The 10,725-nt window shown below is 39.9% G+C and overlaps 1 protein-coding gene across 1 annotated transcript; it reads left to right on the top strand.

Annotated features, from left to right (window-relative positions):
- The first annotated feature begins 815 nt into the window (after positions 1-815).
- LOC119917165 (max-interacting protein 1-like) lies at positions 816-10,589 on the top strand. Its single transcript, XM_038737309.1, has 6 exons — positions 816-1,193; positions 2,267-2,369; positions 2,603-2,632; positions 4,999-5,113; positions 8,256-8,427; positions 8,618-10,589. The coding sequence occupies exons 1-6, from the start codon at positions 965-967 to the stop codon at positions 8,779-8,781; spliced, it is 813 nt and encodes a 270-aa protein (XP_038593237.1). The 5' UTR covers positions 816-964; the 3' UTR covers positions 8,782-10,589.
- The last annotated feature ends 136 nt before the right edge of the window (positions 10,590-10,725 follow it).

The raw sequence follows: 10,725 nt of genomic DNA on the forward strand, positions 1-10,725 counted from the left end.
CCATCCCTCACAGTGTGGCAAAAAAAGACTTCTTAATCAGTCAAAAGGGACGACAGAAGTGGACCATCAAGCTAGTAAACTCAATTTCAAGGTTAGTTTTCCATAGAGACAGGGAACTTTAAAGGTTACAAATGTATAGTCTCTTTCACTATCATGTACATTCTTTTGTCCACTGAAGTGAATCAGCCCCAGACATTAACCATATTTTCACTGGTTTTTACTTTCTTGCTGTCTTGATGTGAGTTTATATTGTTTTAGAACAGAAGAACGACACTGCACACTCAGAGGAGCTGAGGTGAGAACCATAAACTTCAAGTAAGACAAAGATAGGGGTAAACAATGGGATTATTAAAGGAATATAATCTCAGAGTGCCTCTAAAATCATATGAATGTATTGCATTCACACCCAGGAGAAAACTCCTGAAAAGTCTTAACTTTGGGGCGCAAATCACCTTAAGGTAAACATCAGACAGTGAGTGCAGAGACCAGCCCCTTCCCTATGTCCCTGATAATCAGGTTGCCCTATTGATTAGACCTGATACTGTCTAATGCCATGTAGCCTTAATGCTACTCATTTTTAAAGTCTGTTCACAGACATTCAGACATACAATATCTGCGTGCACATGACAGGCAGCTCTCATACGCCATTAAAGTATTCAGTTTAAGCCCACTGAAATAAAGCAGCATTGTTACAAATGAAAGCACGCGTTATGTGTGTTATATTTGTTACTCTCCTGCAGTATTGATAATGAGGATCTATTATGGCACAGTTGACAATGAATGCAATGTGTGCATGCGTTAGTGGGAGGGATTATCCACCAAGTAGGGCAAGTGGCTGAGGCTAAGGACTGCAATTCCATCGAGCCTAGTTCATTTCAGTCATCTGCTGAGTGCACAGACGAGACAAGGAGACCAATTTCAGCGCTGCTTATTTGCCAAAGCCCCAAAACAGCCTAAAGTGAAAATGGTAAAGTACATGCGACAGCACGGCGAGCTGAAACCCGAAGAGGTCCTTTCGGAGTCTGACGCGTCCATGCACCAGCAGGATTTCGGAGAGATGTCCGACTATTCTTTCAGCGACGTTTTATACTCCAAATGTTCCGCAATGGACCAAATCGGCACTTTTATGAAGAACGTGCAAGTGCTGCTCGATGCAGCAAATTACATAGAAAATGTCGAGAAGAACAGCGGAAGTAAGTAAACACTGGCTGTAGGGGATATTAACACGTAATGCGCCGAGCAGACAACAATAGAGGCGACAAAAGACGCGCAACGGACAGATGAACTGGCTCGACAGCAGCCAATGATATTTCACCTGCTACTGCAAAACTGTAGTCTAATCGACTCAACACTTACAGAATGTGATCTGTTAAAGGAGACGGGAAATTGCCTTATTTTGAATTCAGGAAGCAATTGCATCGCCGGGGACGTGTTTTATTGCAACAATAGCCTGCAGCTAAATTATCTGCTCCCATTAAAACTGGTCGTTTGCAGACCATGGAAGACTCAACTGATTGATCAGGATTCAGTGCTATACCTTATTTTAAATAGGCTTGCATATGTGCACATTTAGGTTAATAGTCTACATGTAGACATTTGTGGTGTTTAAGACTCCTTATCTTTTATCTTAGTTTACGAGATGTTCCTGTTCCCGCAGCTCCTTTCACAATTAGCCTATTCCACAAAAATATCGCATCCACTCCTAAAAACACTGCATTCACGGACCCTGTTGCATATAAAACCGTGATTTAGGTCTTATTTCCCCTAAAAAGAGTCCAATTCCAAGCCCACCTATCATTTTCAGAGGCAGCTGCTGCTTCCTTGTATGTGTTGTTCACATGGTTTCCACATGGAACTAATTGTAAAGTTTCCATTGGTCGGGACACATGTTCCCAGCAGGAGAGTCACAGCACATAGCCAATCACGCGCAGGTTCATGTCTGACATCGTATGTTACTGGGACGGAGGGTTCATGGGAGCTGTAGGCTTTTTTTGAAGAAACAGTGAGAATGGTGTAGAATAGAAATGTGTTTTGAGAAAATATTCTTACTCAAGTCACACAGGATACATAATTACACCCCTAAATGTTAATCATACACTTTAAGTTTAATGGACGTGTTGCCACCATTCACATTCTTAAATGTAATCTACAAGTCAAGCCAAATCAGACCACATCCACCATGCAAATCTCAAGAAGTCTTTCACTTGTAGCACATTTGTAAAAACTGTACAGTCTGTTTAATCCTCTTAATCTTTTTCATCATCAGAATGTGAGCATGGGTATGCTTCGACATACCCTGCAACCCAGGCTGCACATCAACAGAAACAACGTAAATTCAAGAACAGGAAATTGGACAATATTCACAATAGGTAGGTTGACGTCTTGAAAAAGGTCCTCATATTATATGTAGTAGTAATCCATACACATTAATTTGTGTATGGATTTTAAATTCTCCCCGAAACACAATCATCATAAAATCAGTATTGTTGTATAGCATGATTGTTCCACTGTTGCAGCATTAGTAAAATCGATTGTATATTTTGTATTATGCATTATTAAGACTTGTATAACAGTTTTGTGTTTATATTTATAATTTTGGCAGGTCAGCACACAATGAACTGGAAAAAAATAGGTAAGTAAAACAACCACTGAAAAGGTCATTTGTATCCATGTTTATGACAAACTGTCAGTACTGAATTGTAAAGACCACAATGAGGGATATTTTTTTTCTCAATTGCTTTAACATTATATCCAGGCTATTGAACTAAAATTTCAAAACCATAACTCCATTTTTCAAAAAGCACACTCGTTTCTCTAAACCCTACACACAAATCCCTTCATTTCTCATTGCCTACACCATGTGGTCATTGAGAAAACACTGACATTTAATATTGTTCACTCAATCAGCACAGGTTAAACTCAATTAGCACACAGCTACCCAGGTGGAAACACAAACAGTCAAAATTGATAACACACCAATCAGAAGCTTCAGTAGATAGATATAAGGGCCAGAGTCAGTTCATTCAGCTTCCTTCTCAATCTGAAGGAAGACCTAGAGGACACCAGAGAGGAGAAGGAGGAAGATGAGGAGGAGGAGAAAGAGCAGTATGGAGAGGAGGAAGAGGTGAAGGAATAGGAACAGTGGGAATTGGAGGAGGAGATGGGATAGGAGGAAGATGAGGAGTAGGAGGAGGCGGAGCATGAGGAGGGTGAAGGCAGAGGGAGGAGGTGGAGAGGAAGGTGGAGGAGGCAGAGCGAGGAGGAGGAGGGAGAGGAGGAGGTGGAAAACAAGAATCTCTGATCTGTCCCAGACCAAAGACGGGATGCTGGGGCAGGATAATTTGTTGTATTGTACAATACACTAAGGAATAAATGTGCAAATGTTTACATTTGTTATTTCTTTTGTTGTGTTCATCATGTGAACCACAAGCAACATTACTAATAACCAGTTTTTGTAGTATTGTTTTGAATTTATCTCACCAGTGTGTAAAATTGTGTTGTAGTGTGTGTGTGTGTGTGTGTGTGTGTGTGTGTGTGTAGTTTTGAGGACTTGTGTTTTATATCTGGAGGCAAAGTTTGTTTTTTCAGCAATACTGAATGGTTTTGAGTGGAGAGCTTCATTTTGACCTGAGAATAGGTTTGGGGAATTGGGGGAGAAGTTGTGGATTTGTGTTTAGAGTTTCGAGAAAAAGAGGCATAATTTTAAGAAATGTGTTTAAGCAATCGAAAAACTGTGAGTGACATGAAAAAGGAACACGATGAAAATGGTAAAATGTTGTCAGTCATCTTTCATTTCTTTTTTCATCTTATTTCAAGTTAAGTTAAAAATGTGGACTTGCAAAACTCATACAGAACAGGAAGAAAGAATCTCCACAGTATTTAAACTGCTATAGCAAACGAGGAACACAGGGAGCCAGCTGTCTCAAAATGGAGCTTCAAGCTGATAAACCAAAAGCTTTCTCCATTCTGCCATGTTTGCATATCTTGGTGCTATGCTAAATATGTTGACCATACCATTTTATAACGAGATGTACTGCAGCCCTATGAATCAGCTTATTATCATCACAGAACTTCAACAAAAGCATTTTATATTGGACAGCAGTGAACATTTTGCAAGGCAAATAAAAAGGAGGTGTAAAGCACCCTCAGTGGCAACACTGTTCCTGGAGGACGTGCAGATATTTCCCCAGTCAGCAAACGGGAACCGTCTGTTTCCAGACAACAGGGCTCCTTCCTGAGAGATTCTCAGCCGCACATTTAACAGCAGCTTGCTTCTACTGCTTCAGGATGAGGCAGCCTCTGCTTCGAGCAGGAAACAAATGTCAGGACACATTTATCCTAAAATTAAACACCCAGTTAATCTTCAAAAGCTAACCATATGTGTGTAATCTCGGTCTGAGAGGAGTGAGGAGAAAAATGGCATCTTAAAAGCTTATTTCATTTTTTTTTACCACAAAATGGTGGCCAATGCAGAGGGGAGAGATGACATCACAACTTGACCTACATTTTACTCCATTATTTGAAAGGATAGTGGGTATCCTTTGCCAGTTGCTGCATTCGTTGAGACCACAGGCCCAGAGCCCTTAGTGGGTCAGAAACAGAGTATCAGGCTGACCTCAGCAGCTTTTAAATCTGAGGCCAGACAGATCGATACGCATTTGCAAAGGAGTCAGATGTGTGGCTAACTATAAAAATGGATGAGCAGATAAATTATATGCTTGAATATCTTGACTGTTGCATTGCTCATCAAAGATGGATTAATGGTATCATGATTAGAATTCATCACGACCAAAAAGTTGTTGTCAACTTTTACAATACTAATCAAATTGCATAATGCAGCAATATAATCTTGATCAGACTTGATCAGGATTAGTGCAGAGGACAAGAATACAATACTTAGTCTGGAAATTCATCCTACAATTTTCTGTCATGTTTTATTGTTGCATAACATACATTATTCCATATGCTGATCAATCTTTATTGTGTCTCATCCCATAGACGAGCACATCTCCGCCTGTGTTTGGAGAGGTTGAAGTCCCTCATCCCTCTGGGACCAGACTGCAGTCGGCACACCACACTGGGACTGCTCAACAAGGCCAAAGCACATATCAAGGTGTGGTAGTCTAAGGCAGCCCCTGTAGTATGGCAGCGCCACAGGATTGATTCTGTCAGATTATGAGCTCAAAAGTAATGAAAAAAACACATTTACATACTACTACTTTTTCCTGACTGGCCACGTGTTAATGGTTAGTAACACCAGTTTGGGAAAGTCGCAGTAGTAGCATAATCATTCAGTCATGATGAAATGGGTCTTTTTTACAGCAGACATTTTGACTTGCAGTAGGAAAAAGCACAGGTGTTACTATTAACATTAACAATGGCTCTGTTGTACCAAGGACTTTGGTTGTACTCAAGTGTCCCAGTAAGCCGTAACAGTATGACAGTGATACCTGGACCCTGAAACCAAAGCAGCCAAATGGAATTCAGCCATAGTTCATGTTGATTATTTGCTTTCCTGATTTTCCTTCTGTGTCAAAATGTCATCAGTGAAAAAGGCCTGTTGCTTGCAGTGTTTCATTATGAACATTTATCGCTTTGCACATTGTTTTGAACAAACACATGTGCCAAATGAATAAATGTAAATCTATGTATTTGTACATAATTGAGTTTTACACTCACAAGGCAAAAGTTGTGTCACGTATTCCTAGAATTAAGAAATATCTGGCTGCTCCCTTGAGTGAAAAAGGGTTCATGTCATATTGACAGCAAATATAGATCTGCAGTACTACAGAGGATGACTTTGGTGTACTGGGGAGAGTCCTAGTGTCAATTTGATTCCTTTGTGACACCCAATGTGAATCCATAGTGATGGCTCACAAAACGAAAGCCTTACCAGTCAATAGACTGATCCTGTGTTTTATTTTTTATAACAAAATTGTATTTAAGTGTCCTAGCTCTCACTCTTGGTGGTCTGTGGTTTCTCCTTGAGGTACAGTCTGCTGTGCTGATACTTTACTGTCCATCAGGCAGGATCACGGTGCAGCTCCACTACAGAGATAGTTCAATATTTAGCCTGAAATCCATGTGAACTTTGAAATTCTAGAGATTGTTTGTATATTCAACACTTGTTCCCGGATGAAAGGTGCTGGTTAATAAAGACAGTGCTCCTGCTCGTTTTGTAATCATAGCTGACACATTATAAACATCAAGAGAAAAGAGGAGGTCTGGATTTTCTACCCCCCCCCCCCCCCCCCCCCCCATGTCTAAAATAAAGATTTATTTATGGCAAACTGATGCCAGTTTAGTGCTTAATTGTCACTCAATCATTATGTACAGCAACAGAGAAGTTAAGGGTTTTCCTCATGCACTTCTAAACAGTTACTCTTCTCAGAACCAGCAGATGGAGAAAGTGCACCTTAAGGCACTTTGGCCTCAATATTAGGATATTATGGTTGCTGCTTGGTTAGTTCAGTTTTTCTTCCCCTTTGAACAAATCTCCCTTTGGCGGTTGCCAGGACTGCCCTTTGCTGGATTTTGAGCATGGTCAGTCTTTGATTAGGCCTTGCGTTTGTCACACTACAGGATATTGTGAATAGTGGACTGACCATTGATCTTAAGAGCACCAGATCTGTCCTGGTTGTAAGAACTGCCTGCCTGAATGGACCACTGAGTGGATCAGAACTACATGGGACTGACAATAGACACAAATTATTTTGTAGCTTTAAAGCGTCCAAGACTTAACGCTTTGCCTCCCCTGATGGCTTCAGTCAAAGCTAGATAAGAATTTTTTTTGTTGTTGTTGTTTCCAACCATATATTTCTATTGGATTTTCTTAAGCCCAGCTCCAGCAGTGGGGAGCGGTCAGGGATGATTGAGGACTGCAATAGAAACAATCCTGGCAACAGTCTGTGGGAATTTATCATAGTGGGGGGTAATGGATAAAGTACCTATGATGTCAACTGTTGACTTTGGACTTGTCTGTCCAGGAAATGTGGCTTCTGATTGCTGCTGTGTTATATTTTTGTAACCAGAGGTTGTGTATGAGAGGAAAAGGGTTGTGCAGGTGCAGCCAGAATTAAGCTTACGGCCGCAGGAGGTAAAAAAACAAACAAAAACACCACGTATTGTGCTACAGGAAAGGCATGGATAAGGATTACTCTCCCTTGTATTGAGGCTAAACTCCATTCAAAAACCTGGCATTTTACTGCATTTTTGATCATTTCAGCACTTTGTTCCTACAAGTCCGATCTTATATAATTTATTTTCACAGACACATGGTATGGTGAATTTATTTGTATGAGAGGATAACAGTTGAAATAATTACTAACATTTTAGTGATATACAAGCAAATGGTAGTTCATATTTATGTAAATTCAAATATGGCTCATAACCATAAAAGCATCTTTAAACAGACATATTTTAAGAAATATGGGCCTTCATGCAAATATCTCCCTCATGGCGCAGTCATTTAGAGAATCAACATGGGAGACATTAGAGGAAATGAACCATGCCCTGCAGCTGATACAATACAGCATGTGTCACTGTGAAAAACTACAATGTCTTTTTTTAACTGAATCTCATAAAGTTGTGAAATAACCAAAATCAATATCCATTTTACAAATATCTCTATCTTTATTTGTCAGCCACTTCTGCGACTTGAAATGAGTCTTTATTTGTGTTGGTATATCCAGCTGTACAGACACAGTACAGTTTGTTTTTTTTCCATCAGGAGTGAAGTTCAACAACTGGCTCCCATGCAAAATGTTAAGACCTATTACTATGCTACTTCAATAGAATTAATTAGTTAATTATTTAGGGCTCGATCAGATTTGATGATTGTGTGAAGTGACTGGATTCCCTTATGATTATTGAGGTTCATAGTGCATTTTCAGGACTTTGGTTATTTGTTAGCTAAGACAGGAACACTTTGAGTGAGCTGTTTGTGAGTGTTGTTTGACACAAACAGGCTTTAATTAAAATTACTATTGAAAATTACAAATAAACCAACATGCTATGTATTTAGTTGTAATAAGTTCACCATCCTCTCATGCATTCATCAATCCATCCATCGTCAGCCGCTTATCCTGCATACAGGGTTGCGAGGTGTAAACATAATGGTGTGATTTAATACAAAATAATTCATGCAATCAACCAATTATGGCACACTGGATCCACACACACTGATTGTCTTGATTGTCTTTAGGTTTCGACGTAACAACAACACAGTTAACTCATCTGCGGTTCCCTCTCTTCAGAAACTTGAAGAGAATGACCGGAGGAGTCAGCACCAGCTGGAGACCTTAGAGAGGGAGCAGAGGCACCTGCAGAGGCAGCTAGCACAGCTGCAGACTCACGGAGAGTGGGAGAGGGTCCGTATGGACAGCCTGGGCTCCCGCGTGGACTCTGAGCGCTCAGATTCTGAGAGAGGTTAGTGTCCGAATCACAGCCAGGTGGAAAAATGTTTTAGTGTCATTAGCGTTTTATGCTTCTAATGCTAATGTATTTGTTAAAAGTATTTGTCGCCATATACATTTGGGCAAGCACAACTGCAAATATTTACACTTACATGTTTCATTTAATCTGTATTTATTTGCATTTTGTTTTTGTTTTCGAGCAGAGGAGATTGAAGTCGATGTGGAAAGCACTGAGTTCTCCCATGGAGAAATGGACAGTGTAATCACCAGTGGTGCAAGTGACCTGGATGACCACAGCAGCCGGCAGAGCTCAGCCAGTGATGAGGGTTACTCCACTTGCAGTCTAAAACTGGCCTTCTCTGCTTAAAACACCAGCCTATACTTTCACTTCAGCTGCAGTCTTTAATGGCTTTCACCTTTCAAAGTACCAGCCTACAGCTCCATTCTCCCTCGCAGTTTAGGTTAACTGTCCTCAGAAGAACCAGCCTCAATCCCACCTGTACCTGACAAATGAAAACGTTTACTTCACCCCGAGAACCAGCCTTAAGTTCAACTCAGTCTAAAAGTTTAATATGTCTCCCTCCAAAAGCCAAGGGGCTCCTCTACATCAGTCTGACACATTTTACACAACAGCCTCAAATTGAACTTCTGTGGCAATATATGGTTTCCTCATTTTCAAAGTTGACTTAACCAATCACCTGAATGTCCCGTTACCCAGTACCAGCTTGAACTCAATACTGATCCTGTAGAGGACCCATGATCGCACCGGTGTCCAACACTGAAGGGGAAACTACCTTTAGTCAAGTTGATCCTCTGAAACCAGCAAAAACACAAACAAACCCAATACCAGCTAGAAGCTCACCATTGGGAACGTTTGCTCCATTTGCCTTGTAAAAACATTGGCCTTGGATAATATATCCAGACGACACTTCTTATCAGTGTACAAGCCAGTGGCAAGGGCTACAATGTCTGCATTCCAAAATGTTTATTACACTTCTATAACCTCTGCTTTAGGACCCACAAACCATCACTGATACATGTGGCGTCCCTCCTCTTGACTGAAATCCAGTCATATCCAAACAGGTGGTGCAGTCCACCCTTGTTATTCTAATTTATTTTGCATATAATTAAAGTATTTATTTTTGGTATATTTAATTTTACTGTAGCTAGCTATTGGTCAGTTTGAATGGAAAAAAAAAAACTCTTGCTCTTAAAATAATTTTCATTTTGTTTTCATGTTTACCCAATTTCTTGATATGAAATTAATTCCCACTGAAACATACGCAGTGCTACAGGTTTAACGCATTACTCAATGTTGTTTTGTTGAAAGAATGACACATCTTTCACACTGTGCGCAAATTCAGTTTTATTTAGACAGTAATAAGCTATCCTCAAGCAATAATGCATCCGGTTTTTAGCTCATCTTTGATGTTGGCTGTTCAGCACACTACTCTGTCCGTCCGACACCAAATTGGAGTTTGCTAGTTTTCCACTTGCTCCTCTAGTGCTATCAGTTATTAATAATCAGCAGTAAAAATGATTGTAATTGATTTTTTCTTAAAAAAATAAATAGGGTGCATGTGTGTTGAATGTAGCTAATCACGTTGTAATGTGCTTTGGATTGACAAGTCTTAGATGTCTGTAGCATGAACAACATAAACACTACAGAATACAAACTTTGGTTTGTACTTCAATGTTTAATGCTGTATCTTTTTTGTATTGTAGCACAGAAAGTACGAAGTTCAAATCCTTGATATTTGGAGGCTTCCCATTAATAATTCAATTTATATTTGACACATATAATTGCACTGCTGACCTGTCTGAATCCGCCAAATTAGACAATTCAATAAGACCATTTATCTGCATTTTTCTGTTCCAAGTCTTGAGTAGATCTCCACCAAATTGTGTCTTAACATGGGTATATGACTCTTGCACAAAGTTCCTTGTTACAGGTCTTCCCCCCCTCCCCCAACCTGTTTGGGAAACTATAAAATGCACTATGAAAGACTTTTGTTGAGGAAGCATATTAAAGCACACCCCAGAATGTTTTCTCGTGCTTAATCAGCCATCCAAGGTGACTTTTTTGCAAAACATGTGCTGCTGGTCCCCTGCTAGTACTTTGTTACAGTTCCTGATAACTGTCCCTGGAATCTTAATAAACCTCTACCACCCAGATATAAAGCAATGTTGTCTTTCTGTTCAGATAATAACCTTGAGTCTCTTGTATTACACTGACATACTGTAGCTGTTGCCCAGTTTGTTTGTTCAAAGAAAACAAGTATCACACATAAATCAATCAGGTCTGTAGCTA

Source organism: Micropterus salmoides, unplaced genomic scaffold (assembly GCF_014851395.1).
Source record: "Micropterus salmoides isolate LMB-PRFRI ecotype aquatic unplaced genomic scaffold, ASM1485139v1 Ms_hic_scaffold_22, whole genome shotgun sequence".
NCBI lineage: Eukaryota > Metazoa > Chordata > Actinopteri > Centrarchiformes > Centrarchidae > Micropterus > Micropterus salmoides.

Excerpts from the sequence above, each read along its gene's own strand:
- LOC119917165 (XM_038737309.1), top strand. The coding sequence starts at position 965 with ATGGTAAAGTACATGCGACAGCACGGCGAGCTGAAACCCGAAGAGGTC. Across the intron at positions 2,633-4,998 it reads AATGAACTGGAAAAAAATAG|ACGAGCACATCTCCGCCTGT; the intron begins GTAAGTAAAACA and ends CTCATCCCATAG. Across the intron at positions 8,428-8,617 it reads GCGCTCAGATTCTGAGAGAG|AGGAGATTGAAGTCGATGTG; the intron begins GTTAGTGTCCGA and ends GTTTTCGAGCAG.